We start from the raw sequence: 13533 nt of genomic DNA, 5'->3' as shown, positions 1-13533 counted from the left end.
TCATAAGGACGCCAGTCCTAGCAGACGAGGGCCCACCTCAGTCACCTGCTTCAAGGCCCTCTCTCCAAACTGTCTCACTGGGGTCAGGGCCTCAACACAATGATTTGGGGGTCACAGTTCAGCCCCTAAGACACCCTTTTGGGAGGAGGTCACCCGGTGAACAGAGGCAGACAGGAAGCAGTGCCTGTGCAGACACTGGGGCGGTGGGTGATGGGACGGACGGAGGGCACAGGGGTGGGACCTGGGGGGCGGGGGGAGTGCGGCCGGTGTCTGCCTTCTGCCCCCAGCTGATTCTGTGTCGTCCCGGCTTGGCAGATCCCCATCCCCCCTGGGCTCTCACCCAAGACCTGCCTTCCCAGAAAGCAAAGCCCACTGGGTCAAACTCTCACTTTTGAAAAATCATTTAATCTTTCTTCCCTAGCCTAATTAGATGCGAAGCTCTGAGGGGTGTTTAAACAGATGGCAACCGTAAATCCTCTTTGGGACTGGAAACAAAATCAGTTCCAGCTTGAGCGGGGATTTCTGGACAAGGCAGCTCAGAGGGGAAGTGCCCCAGAAGGAGGGCCGGCTTCTGGGCACTGCAGTTAACACATTAAAGAGCGTGACCCCGCCGCCGGGGGCCGCTGGGGAGCGGGGTGCCGCACGTCTGGGATGTGCGTCCTCGAGCTCCTCCATCTCCCAGCCTCAGGCACGTCCAGGGCCAGGTCTGCTGAGGATGGAACTGAGTCCCGGAACCTCACACTGTGAAGCCGACCCCCTGAGATGGTCCCTCACGTGAATAAATAAGTGAAATCCTTTCCAATGCGGTCATTGGGTGCGGTGTCCCTCTCACCCGGCGTGTCCCCTCCTGCAGAGAATCCCATTGACTTCTGAACCCCAACTGTTCTTTCAAGCCCCCACATCCCTTCAGGGGATCCTGAAAACCCCCAGTCAGCAGGCTTCGCTCTCCAGGACCCCCAGGAGGGGAGGACTCGCCTGGGGACCGGCCTGGGGAAGCCACCCGGCTTTCCTGCAGGCTTTCCCGGGCCGTGGGGGCCTGGCCTGGCCCGGTCATGCTGTTGACCGTCCTGCTTCTGTGCCCGCAGATGCTCAGCTGCTTAGAGCACATGTACCATGACCTGGGCCTGGTCAGAGACTTCAGCATCAACCCTGTCACGCTCAAGAGGTGGCTGGTGAGTGTCAGGCCCTCCTGACCCTGCACACGGTTTCACAGAGTCCCACGGGAATGGCCCGTGGGCGCCTCCCTGATGGAGATGCACGAGGCAGCATGTGTGTTGGGGGGGTGTCATGCACACGTGTGTCTGTGCATGTGTGCATGTGTTCCTGGGTACGTGTGTGTACATGTGTGAGCATCTGTGTGTGTGCATTTGTGACTGCATGTGTACATGTGGGGTGTGTGCACAATTGTGAGTGCAGGTGCCTGCGTGTTTGTGGGGGTACATGTGTAAGTGTATGCATGTGAGTGTGTATTTGTGGTGTGTGCACGTGTGTGTATGAGTGTGTGAGGTGTACATGTGGGGAAGGATACCGGTACGTGTGTAAAGGAGTGTGTGTTTCGCAGCAGATCTTTCTTTGAAACACAGTATTGCTCAGAACCAAACGTTATAAGCGTGTTGAAGGTTTGCTGGTGACTGGAGCCCCTCACGTACCCCCAGCCCCCTCCCAGCTTCAGGTCCCCGGATGGCCCCTCTGGGGATGGCTCAGTCCACGGGCCCAGAGTGGAAGCCACAGCGTGGCCCTGGGACGCCCTCAGGCCCCAGGGCCCCCTGTCCGCACCCTGGGGAAACGGGAGGCCCAGGCCAGGAGCAGACAGTTGGCGACAGGGACAAAGTGCCCGGAGCCTGGAGAGGCGGCGGGCGATGGGGCTGAGGCTGGACCCTGCCCTCTCATCCCACAGCTCTGCGTGCACGACAACTACCGGAACAACCCCTTCCACAACTTCCGGCACTGCTTCTGCGTCGCCCAGATGATGTACAGCATGGTCTGGCTCTGCGGGCTCCAGGTGTGCAGGGCGGGGTGGGGGGTCCTCCCCTCCCTGGGAGCCCCGCCCCTCCCTGGAGCCACAGCCATCCCTGGGAGCCCCGCCCCCGCCTGTGTCCATGACAAGCGCCCCGCCCTCCTCCCCCTCCTGACCCAGAGAGGTGGGTCCCCTCCCACTTGGCCTCGGCCCACCCGGATCCCACCAGGTTACGCCCCCTCCTCACCCCACCCACCCTGTCTCTGATCCAGGAGAAGTTTTCCCAGATGGATATCTTGATCCTGATGACAGCGGCCATCTGCCATGATTTGGACCATCCCGGCTACAACAACACGTATGTTCGGGGTCTTTATCTCCTTTTTCCCCCTCAAGGGCACTCTGAGCATCAGAGGTGAACTTTCCAGCTCAACGCTCTGCAAGTTCCAAGCTGCAGCTGTCGGTGAAGGCTTCTCAAGCCCCCAGCTCCACCTCCGTGGGACATGGCTCCCCGATTTGGGGCTTTGTCCAGGGCCTTGACTCCTGGGACAGGACCCCTGAGGGGCTGACACACCCCTTTGTGGTCCCGGCCCCAAGTCTGCATCTGCACAGGCAGAGCCTGGCAGCAGCAGAACCTCGCTTCCCCCCAAAGCAAGGAGTGGCGCCCACCCACATGTGGACCTTGTTCTCTGGGTCTCACTCCCCCAAGGGCAGCCTCCCAAGTGAGCAGAGAGAAGGGGCTAAGACTTACTGAGTCAGAGAAGGGTATGGACGAGTGAGAGGTGGGAGGGTCCAAGGCAGGGCAGGGCGCAGAGGCCAGGAGGACCGGCCAGCTTTGCTGGACCGCACATCCAGTCCCGCCTCTGGGGGCGAGGCACAGAGATCCACCCCAAGTACCTGCCGGAGTCCGGGCCACGTGGTGTTGGTTTGTGTTCGCAGCGATGCATGGGTTGTTCTGTTGAATCTGTGTGTTCGTGTTCCGAATTTTATTGTGTGTGATGACACCGGATACGCCAAAGAACCGGGCGGTGGTTTGTCAGGACCAGAGCGGATCCCAGGGCGGGGACGTCTGTGCTCCCCAGAGGAGGCGGCGTCCCCTCACCTCACACTCGGAGGATGTGCCGAGGACAGGCCAGCCAAGGGCCGAGCCCACAGCCCCTGACTGTGAAAATACATCCTGACCCCCCACCACCACAAACTGAAAATGCTCATGGGGCCTGAACACCCTCAGGGCATGTGGCGGGGAGGCCCTGAGGCTTCTTGGTGGCATCTGCCATTAGTACTGTGACATCTTGGGGGCATCTAGTTAGCAGGCAGCAGAACATCAGGAGAAGAGGGTTCTGGGCACCAGCAGGGTGTGGTCGCCCCCAATAGCCCCATCACTTCCAGCCTCTAAACACCCGGGCGCTGCTGCCCTGACTCACAGGGGCCTCCAAGTGCGGGTGCCTGAGGCTCCCTCTGCTCTCTCCTGCGATCCCAGGTACCAGATCAACGCCCGCACGGAGCTGGCCGTCCGCTACAATGACATCTCGCCCCTGGAGAACCACCACTGTGCCGTGGCCTTCCAGATCCTCACCCAGCCTGAGTGCAACATCTTCTCCAATGTGCAGCCGGACAGCTTCCGGCAGATCAGACAGGTGTGCGGGGTGGGGGCTCGCTGCTGCAGAGCGGGGGTTTCGGGGGAGACGGTGAGCAGGACCAGAGAGTGGAAGCCCCCTCTGCTGTGGCTGAGGCTCCCGGGAGCTCTGAAGCACAGCTGTGCCCTCCAGGCACCCTGGGGAACAAACCTGCCCACCTCCTCCAAGACCACGTGACCCCAGGAAAAGGTGTGCACGTGGCGTGCACACCTGCGTGGGCTTCCACGCAGCTGCACCTCACGGCCACCATTTACTTTAACCCTTTGAGACAAGTCCTTTCTGATGTCGCAGCCCAGGAAAGTGAGGCTGACAGAGAGGAGGTAACTCGCTCACCCAAGGAGGCCGAGTGTGTCCATGTGGGCCCTGGACAGACACGTCTGCTCCGTCCGGCAGGGCAGAACCCTGGCCGCAGGCCCCTAGGCCCCCTCCTGTCCCCGGCCACCCCGTGAGCCCCCCACCTCCCACTTCAGAGAAGAGACCTTTCACTCCTCAGGGCACATTGGGAGGAGGATGAGGGTAGCCACCTGTCCTCAGGCAGACCTTCCAAGTCACCAAAAGTGGTGCCCCCACACACAGGGGGTCCCATTGAACACCGCCCTGTGCTTCACCCTCCGACACTTTTGGTGGGGGCGGGGGGGTGATGTGAGAATCACATCCTGAGGAGCGAGGCGGGCTGAATGGTAGCCCCTCCAACCAATAAAAAAAGGTATGTCCACCTCCTGACCCCCCAGGACCTGTGACTTATTTAGAAAAAGAGTCTTTGCAGGTTTAATTAAATTAGGAGCTCTGGGTTAGATTATCCAGGTGGGCTCAATCCAATGCCAAGTGTCCTTATAAGAGACACACAGAGGAGGGACACAGACACGGAGAGGCTGTGTGACGACAGAGGCAGAGACGGGAGTGATGCGGACACAAGCCATGGAGCGCCAGGGGTGGGGAGTCGGGGGGCACCAGAAACAGGAGACGTCAGGGAATGGAGCCTCCAGAGGGCAGGCTCCCCAGCCTCTGCGGGTCTCAGTGTCTTTGTGAACATGAGGACGGGGATTCCGAGGCACGCCCACAGCGCTGGCGTGAGGACCAGCTGAAGTGATGTGGGCGGCCCCGCACACAGTCGGCACTCACTGCCCAGCTGTCGAGATCGTGCCCCGTGTTGACGCTTTGCTGTTTTGCTTCTCAGGGGATGATCACGTTAATCTTGGCCACGGACATGGCAAGACACGCAGAGATTATGGATTCTTTCAAGGAAAAAATGGAGAATTTTGACTACAGCAATGAGGAGCACGTGACCCTCGTACGCAGGCTTGTCTTCCCTCTTTGGGGGCTGGTGGGTGAGTCCCACCCTCCGGCTCAGACTGGAAACCAAGAAGCCAAAATTCGTAACCTCGCCTCGGAGTGAGGTGTCGCTGTCACAGCTCTTACCGGGAAAGCCCCCTGGCGGGACCCCCCCCCCCAGGTTAAAGGCAGCCTTTTCCTGTTCCTCCATCTCATTCTGATTTGAGGGCGATGAGTGGGTGAAGGCAGTCCCTCTGGCTCTGGTTTGCTGAGAATAAAGTTGGTTCTCCCATGAAGGCCCAGCCCCAGAAAACACACTGAATCCCAGCCTCTGGGCAGGCACCTTGGGGACCCGGTGGGACCCCACGCCTCCCACCTGTGCCCCCACCAGCTACATTTCAGGGCGCCCCCTGCATAACCAGGGCGGAGGGACCAGAGAAGGGCGGGAACCTCACCCGTGACGGGGGTGTGCCCACATCTGCCCTTCGGAGAAGGGAAAACTCGGGAAGACTTCCCGCCTTAGTCTCCAGAGAGAGACGGGGTTGGTTCTGCGAGCCTGGTCTAAGGGCGAGGTCTACTCTCTGACAGCCTCGCTCTCTCAAAAGTGTTACCATCCACACCGTCACTTCCGTCACCATGTGTTCATCAGCAAGGACAGTCCTCTTCGATCTGGCTGGACTTCTGACCATCCTGTCCTCAGGAGGGGCTCGTCCACTCCACAAAACTGAATTATGGCTAATACACACAGTGTGCAGGGGAGGACCTCCAGTTTTTAATAACTGAACAGCGGGAGAGCCTGTCCCCCCAAGTCAGGGCCTCCCAAAGCATCCCATCCCAGATGGAAGAGAGAGATGCAGTCTGGTGTAGGGAGTTCCTTGTTCCTGGAAACAGTGGGACGGGGGAGGTGCCACCCTGCCCTCTAAGATGCCGAGAAGGCTGAGCAGGGTCTGGGCGGGGACACCTCTGGAGATGGAAGATGGAAGGGCAGACCAGCCCCATCCATTGCCAGTTCTTTGCAGAGGAAAGGCCAGCTGGGACGGAGAGATGGGGCAGGAACCCAGAATGTGGCGCTGCCAGTGTTGAGGGGTCACTTAGGACAGCGGGCCACTCAGAGAGTGACCATCACGTCTTTGCAGGCCAGGGGCAGAGAGAGGCACGGGCTCCCCAGGGCCCCATCCATCCACACCCCACTGCCCCCCACCCCAGGGTGAGTGTCAGTGACCTGCACACGGACGGAGGGAGTTAGTCTCCTGGGAAGACGAGGACGCGGCCGGGTGTGGGGCATGCAGGGGGCACCATCTGGGGCTGGTGTCTGGGAAGGCTGGCAGGAGGGGCCAGGGCAGGACCTGGACGGTCACACGTCCAGACGTGGGCGGCGAGGAGGAGGGGGCTTCTGGGGGACGGCAACTCAAGCTGGGCAACAAGTGAAGGACAACGGGGACGGTACATCACTGCTTTTGTAGAGCTTTTGGGAGGACTGGAAGAACAGACAGATTTTGATACAGTTCGTGACAAGTCGAGGGTAATTTTTTTAAGTCACACAGTCTGATGCTGTCTGCTCAGGACTGCCGGTCACAACCTAATGTGTGGATGCGGTGCTGCTTATCTGCGCCCCCAGGCGAGCTGCGCTTAGGCTCCCGGGGAGGCGTCGCAGCCGACTTGCAGCTGCAGCACTATGGCCACCGCCTAGCTGCCGGGAGGCTTTGCGATCAGGGCTCTTTGTGTTTTCCTAGCTGTGTTTTATTTGAAGCCTTTCAAAGGTAGATGGTAAATGAAACACCGTCACAACTGGAAATGTGGGTTAGGCAGCTTTAGGTGAAATTAGTTTTCCCTTTGATATAAAAATAAAAGTTTATCCAAGTATGAATTTAAAAAAAAGGCAGGAAGCCCAGGGTCCCAGCAGAGGCCCGGCTAACACGGGGCGGTGCCAGGCTTGGGACCAGAGGGCAGAAGCCAAGGCCACCTCGAGCCTTGGGTGACTGTGCGCCCCCAGGCTGGGGCAGGATTCTGCCTTGGACGCCCCTTCAGTCAGCAGGCGGGACTGTGGTTCCCCATCCTCCTTCCCTCCCCGGTGCTCAGGGAGGGGGTGCCCTCCCTGCTTTTACGTGAGGGTCCCCTTCCCCTCTATTTCCAGCGGGCCACGTCTGTGCCCAGGGGCCCCAGGACCCTCCACCTCAGGGGGTTCCTTCCCATTACCTTTTAAAGTCCCGCCTTCTGGCAGTGCTGTGTCTGCGTTTCTTAGTATTGTCAGCGTCCAGAAGGTACGCTTGAACTTGGCAGTGTGTGGTTTGTGGGACCACCGTCCGTGTTTTAAAGGGGCTTGCCCACGCCTCGAGCCCCCACCTCTGGGAAGATGCTGACTGCCGGGGGTGCGGTGATGCCCCGCAGCGGCGGGACCAGCCTGCGTGGTGGTGCTGATCCCCCCTCTCTCCCTCTAGCTGAAGATGGTTCTGATAAAGTGCTGTGACATCTCCAACGAGGTCCGCCCGGCGGAGGTGGCCGAGCCCTGGGTGGACTGCTTGCTGGAGGAGTACTTCATGCAGGTAGGGGCGCTGCCCAGCAGCCACCCTCCCGTGGCTCCTTCCCCCCTTCACTGGGTTCATGTCGGGGACGTGGCAGGCTGGTGCCAGGGTGGCCGCGTCACCAGCCCCCTGAAGCCGTGACAGCGGGCGCACGTCAGCAGTGAAGTGGGTTGTAATTTGAGGCACAGAAGACGGGGACCAATGGGAGCAGCACGTGTCAGGCTGCCCCTGTGACCACTGGCTCACCTGCTGAGGGGCCCCCGGGGCCCGCAAGGGCCTGGAGCGGGAACCGTGGAGGCAGAGGGCATCCAGGGGAGGTCAGCCAGCAGCCGTTCCCGGGAGGCTCTGGGACAGACAGCCAAGCCAGCCCAAGATGGAAGATGCTGGAAGGGACAATAAGCCACTTGCTACAGCAGCCTGAGGAGCTGTGGGGGTTGGGGGGCTGCGGCTGAGCCCCAGCCCCCCAACCCCAACCCCGGCACAAGCCTGCAGGCCCAGCTGGGCAGCACGCAAGGTGGCGTCCTCTTCCCCCGTGACCGCCGAGGTGCTGGCCGCGCGGCGGGTCCCCCTGGCCTGGTAGCTGTTTTCTCTTTCTCGCGGGATGTTGACCCTGAAAAAGCTCCCAGATTCGGATGGTTTTCTGTCTTAAACGTCGTGTCTCCTGCATTCCCCGCAGAGCGACCGCGAGAAGTCAGAGGGCCTGCCCGTGGCCCCGTTCATGGACCGGGACAAAGTGACCAAAGCCACAGCCCAAATTGGGTTCATCAAGTTCGTCCTGATTCCAATGTTCGAAACGGTGACCAAGGTGAGCCGCCATCACCACGAGCTGGTGACCCGAGGATGGGAAGTACTTGTGTGTGCACACACACGCACATGTGCTTGGGCCACCTGCCCAGTGCCCCACCTGAAGTCCCCCCCCCACCTTAACGCCAGCATGTCCAAAACAGACTCCCCTCTTGCCTCCCCACCCATCCCTCCTGCCCCGCCGGCCACGCCAGCAGCAAAGCCACAGAGCCGCACGGCTTCCCCTTCCTCAGCCACCTTGGCCAGGAGAACCTCATCCATGGTGTCTCTGGGAGCCACCCCAGGCCCTCCCTGTCCCAGGGCACCACCCAGGGGCCTCGTCAGTGCCTCTCCTGCTTGCCTTCAGAAGACCCTTCTCATCTACGCACACCTCCATCTCACCCCACCCCACCCAGCACAGGGCTGTCGCCAGGTTAGTCCTCAGCCAGGAGATGGTCTCTGCCTCTCTCCTGAACCTTCCATGGTTCCCCACTGCCCCCAACACACGACAAGCCACCCCGCCTTGTTGTGCACAGTCCCCCACCCTCCCTGGCACTTCCATCTCGCAGGACGGCCCACAGCTCCTGGTCTCACCTTTTCCAAACCTCCACCTCTGAGCTCAGGCGCCCCATGCCATCCCCAGTGGCCTTCCATAACTGTCTCAATGTGTCCTTCCACCACACTGTCGCTTCTCTAAGAACCCGCCTTCCTGTATGAGCATTCCTTCCACAACCACGGACCTCGCCTGGGCCGGCAGGTGCAGGGGCACAGTGAGGGGATGACGGACCTGCTCTCCTCCAGTTGCAGGAGCAGAGCTGGGGCTGGAGAAGCCTGGGAGCACTGCAGCTGAGAGCTATGTGCCCAGGGTTCCATGGGGCAGGGATACCAGGGGCACGCCTCCCTGGAGCTGGGGAGGTCGCAGGTGAGGGGGCAGGTAGCGCCCTCAGAGCTGAATCTTAAAGACAAATGGATGTTCGCCAGGTGGGCCCGGCACAGCGGGAGCTGCAGGCGGGAGGCAGGGCCGGGCCGGGATGTGCTGTGAGCAGAGGGGATGGCCTCGCTCCTCCGGCCACAGGGCCGTCAGCGGCTAGTGGGTGAGGTTGGCGTTTGGATGATGAGAGTCTGCAGGATGGACAGTCGGGAGTCCCAGGAGATAGAAGGAGGAGAGCAGCTTCTGCCAGGTCTACGTGGAAAACATGAGAGAAGGAAACAGCTCAGGTGCGTGGGTGGCAGCCTCGCAGGCTCCATCCAGGAGGGCTTCCAGGAGCCATTGACCAGACGGCATCAAACCTTGGGCACCTTGGATTCTGCCGCAGCCACGGCCCAGGAGCCTCCAAAGGTCCCCTTGGACAGAAGCACGTTTCCCATTCGGCTGGTCCCCCCAGACGCACGGGACCTGGCGCAGTTTTGCTCACGCATTTTCCGTAAGGAGGACGGACTGTTGATGGCATCCGTCTGTGTCTCTCCCAGCTCTTCCCTGCAGTCGAGGAGCTCATGCTGCAGCCCCTGTGGGAATCCAGAGATCGCTATGAGGAGCTGAAGCAAATAGACGACGCCATGAAGGAGGTGAGACGGGAGTGCGCACAGGGCCTGCACGGCCGGCCGCACCGGCGAGAGGCCTTCGGGGCCAGAGCTCGTCCATCCCACCGGAAAGCCGGGCCGGGTCAGACGAGGGGCTCTGTCTTCGGGGAAACCATGCTGCATGGAATGCAAAGTCCCGGAGGGAGTCACCCATGGTTGCGATGGTCCCCGCGGGATCACAGCCTCATGGCTGCTCACACCCCCTCGGAGCAGCGCCCCGGCCCTGCGGGGTCCCTGTCCTCCTCCTCTTCCCCAGGGCGACCTTGTTCGGAGGGAGGGCAGTGGAAGAGATGCCCCCTGGCACAGGGAAAGCCGCCACTCGGGACCCAGCCGCACGTGGCACCCGCAAGGAGCATCAGGAGATTGGCTCTGGCTCTAGGTTGCTGCTGGGATGGGTCCTGTGTTTGAGGGAGGGGACAGTTCACGGCTCAGAGCTGGGGTGGAGGTTTTCCCAAAAGCCCCCAGAGTTGGTCTGGCCAAGTCAGGACCCCAGTGTGTGCAGAGCTGCGTCAGGCCCCCTGCCGCCTGAGATCACTGCAGACCCCCACCGTGATGTCTGCGGCCCCTCAGGTGTGGCCTTCCCTCCATCCACCGTCCCCACCCCCCCTCCAAGGCCCCCAGTACAGCTGGAACAGCCTCCCTGCTGCCCGGTGCTTTGTCCCCGTCTGGCCTTGGCCAGCATCCGCCTGACTCCAGGGCCCCCCTGACCCCCATGCTGGTACCAAACCAAACTTGGTCCGCTCACCTGAACACAGTGAAGCCAATCTGCTGCCCCGGGTTGTGGTGAAGGAAAGTGCCATGTTCACGGCAGCTGCCAAGCAAGGAGCCCAGGGCAGCTGGTGCTCAGAAAACCCCAACTACCCGATGGGTTTCAGCAAAGCATTTTTAAAGGCGAGGTGAGGGCGGGGCGTCCCAGGGTAAGTGATCAGCTCAGGCACAGTCCTTGATTGGTTGACGGTGAAGTCACAGGACGGTGTCGCAGGGTTACTGTTACCCGTCCTCAGGCGTCAGTCAGTCTGGGGGCTGCATGCTCATGGCATCTCCCACCGTGCCCCTGCCCCACGGAACCTCCCGTGTCACCCTCGCCCCTCAACCTCCTTTGTGCACGAGACACGGGACACGCTCTGCCGCTCCGTACAGGCTTACGGGTCGCTCAGCAATCCAGGCCGGCGACCAATTTCTCTAGTTGGATTCTTCTCCCAGAAAGTCAGACAGGTTCGGAAACTCTAAACATCTAAGAGCAAATGACGAAGAGATGGATGTAAGCGGAGGTGTCCCCTGGCCGAGTCGTCTCCCCGCCCCACGGCTGACAGGAGGCTAACGGGGCCTGACCCCCTTCCCCTCATCCCCGGCCAGCTGCACGCCATCCCCATGGAGGCCCTGAGTCTCCAGGGCCCAGCAGGGCTGCTAGGACCCTCCAGGGCCCCTTCCTGTCCCCAGAAAGAACAGACCCACAAAAGAGGTGAAAGGGTGTGGACTCCACCCCCCACCCCCGGTGCCCCGGGGCTGCTCGTGGCGCCCATCGTGGGCTCGCGGTCCACGTCCAGACGGTGTCAGGCCGGTGGGGCCTCCGGCTGCGGGGACAGTGGCTGGCGGTGCAGAGCCGTGTCTGGGACGCTCACACTGTGGTGTGTTGGCTCACCGAGGGTAGACCTCAGTGGCCTCACACATCTTAGCATCTTCAGTCCCAGGAAGCTCTTAAGCAGACAGGCGGTCACTCACACACTGTCTCCTGGAGCCTGACTTTGGCCTTTTTATCCTCCGTCCTGGTTCCTGCAGAAGGTTGACAGCCTGATGTCCGGGGACACCAAGTCGAGAGAGAAAAGCAGAGATGTGAGAAAGAGTGAAGGTAAGGCTGTTCTGAACGATGTCTCAGTGCTTACGTAATTCAGACCCAGATGGGGACGGCTCGGAAATCCTGAAAGAAGGAAGGAGGGAAGAGGGGGAAGGGACAGAACCTGAATGGCTGAATCTTCTTAAATAAGTGAAGCTTTGCTTCCTTGCGTGCTTATTAGAATTGGGCTCTGAAAGGCCTTAGGAAACAGAGGAAGATCGTGATCACAGGTGCACCGCTTGCCAGGGAAAGCACTGTTTGAAAGCTTTTCAAAAATAAAGCTGCTGCTTTCGTTGCTGCAAGCCCTTCCGGTGCCCTTTGGGGACTGGCCGTTCAGTTAGTCCAGGCGGAAAGCAACCAGCCCCTCGGCCTCCACGAGATGAGGCCAGCCACCCACGTGCCTGAGGATCGTTTGAGAGATTCTCAGAAAACATTCAAGGCGCGGGGCGTGAGGACTGGGTGTGGTTTTGGGGAGGAGCAGAGACAGCCCCGGCGTCCGACAGTCCCTGCTGTGAGTCCGGGCTTTGCTAATCACAAGCTGCGTGATGTGCGCAGGCGTCTGAACCTCTCTGAGCCACAGCCCCCATCTCTAAACTAGAGGTGACAATCCCACTCCTCTTGTTGCTTGAGTTTTTTATTAACTTTTTTAATTGAACTGTAGTTGATTTACAATGTTAGTTTCAGGTGTACAGCAAAGCAATTCAGTTACATGCATACTTTTTTTTTTCAGATTCTTTTCCATGATAGCTTATTACAAAAAATTGAATAGAGTTCCCCGTGCTGTACAGTAGGTCCTCGTTGTTTATCTATTTTATATATAGTAGTGTGTATCTATTAGTCCCAACCTCCTATTTTATCCCTCCCCACCTTTTCCCATTTGGTAACCATAGTTTGTTTTCTGTGTCCATGAGTCTATTTCTGGTTTGTAAATAAAATTTGTATCATTTTTTCAGATTCCACATATAACTGATATCATTTGATATTTGTCTTTCTCTGATGTACTTCACTGGATATGATAATCTCTAGGTCCATCTATGTTGCTGCAAAGGGCATTTTTTCATTCTTTTTTATGGCTGAGTAGTGTTCTGTTATATGTATATATACCACATCTTCATCCAGTCATCCTGTTGTTTTAGTGATTAAACGAGCAGAGTTCTGGGACAGAAGACATGCTCCTTGTCTATGTGTGATTTGTGGCACTGCCTGCACATTTCCAGTCCCACAGACACAAATCAGCATTCTTTCTCCTTTTCCAAGCAGACTGTGCATGAAGAAAGCAGAGACCGGCAGGATGCTATCTGGACCCGACCAGCTGAGTTTTGCGGTATCCTCCGTGCAGGGAAGAGTTGGTTCTGAGCACCTGACATCACAAGATCACATTTTCTAAGAACCGTTTTGTTCACTGATACAGAAAAAAAAAAAAAGGACTTTACGATGCTGTACAGAATTTTTATTTTTAAGCTGTCTTTTAAATAATATATTCTTATACAGAAATGGGTACCGTACTTTTTCTTTAGTTGAGTTGTGCGTCCTGGGCTGCTTCTGATAAACCCCAGAAATCTCCCCTGGTTTTTGCGTGGAGACGAAGACACTGCTCTTCTCGCCGGCGTGTCTTAGAGCAGTGGCCCAGGGATGTGATGCTGGCCTCCCGTGTGTAATTCAGCGTTAAAACATCAGAGCAGTCCCCGGAGCGCGAGGACGTGCATGCCCCGATTGTGAGCTGTGAGGGGGACATCAGCGGCGGTGCTGGGGACGTGGGGTCAGTCGGGCCGCAGGCAACGCAAGCCCATGAAATCCATGCGGGATACTGACGACCACAGGCTGGAGTCCTTTTCCAGGGGTGGGAAATCCATGTCTAAATCGGCAGATAGGAAAAGGACTGCGTTTACTCAGCACGTTTCAGGGTCTCCATCTCAGGAGATGGACGAGGCGGTCCTTCTCTTCCTGCCT

The 13533-nt window shown here is 59.0% G+C and overlaps 1 protein-coding gene across 8 annotated transcripts in view; it reads left to right on the top strand.

Moving 5' to 3' along the window:
* PDE9A (phosphodiesterase 9A) overlaps positions 1 to 13073 on the top strand; it is a 92327-nt gene extending 79254 nt beyond the window's left edge. For 4 of the 8 annotated variants that reach the window (XM_032457933.1, XM_032458063.1, XM_032458160.1 and 1 more), the window contains 10 exons: positions 1086 to 1172; positions 1898 to 2002; positions 2230 to 2312; positions 3435 to 3591; positions 4769 to 4882; positions 7302 to 7406; positions 8062 to 8190; positions 9639 to 9734; positions 11529 to 11598; positions 12841 to 13007. In XM_032457933.1, the coding sequence (XP_032313824.1) occupies positions 1086 to 1172; positions 1898 to 2002; positions 2230 to 2312; positions 3435 to 3591; positions 4769 to 4882; positions 7302 to 7406; positions 8062 to 8190; positions 9639 to 9734; positions 11529 to 11598; positions 12841 to 12854 (960 nt within the window). In that variant the 3' untranslated portion in view covers positions 12855 to 13007. Of the gene's footprint in view, positions 1 to 1085; positions 1173 to 1897; positions 2003 to 2229; positions 2313 to 3434; positions 3592 to 4768; positions 4883 to 7301; positions 7407 to 8061; positions 8191 to 9638; positions 9735 to 11528; positions 11599 to 12313; positions 12371 to 12840 lie in introns of all 8 variants that reach the window. The other 4 variants (XM_032457988.1, XM_032457993.1, XM_032458121.1 and 1 more) reach the window with 4 other exon arrangements.
* Positions 13074 to 13533: the final 460 nt, after the last annotated feature.

Source organism: Camelus ferus, chromosome 1 (genome assembly GCF_009834535.1).
Source record: "Camelus ferus isolate YT-003-E chromosome 1, BCGSAC_Cfer_1.0, whole genome shotgun sequence".
In the NCBI taxonomy this organism is placed as follows: Eukaryota; Metazoa; Chordata; class Mammalia; order Artiodactyla; family Camelidae; genus Camelus; species Camelus ferus.
Note: the sequence above shows the minus strand (reverse complement) of the source record. Positions and strands in the feature narration are given on the sequence as shown.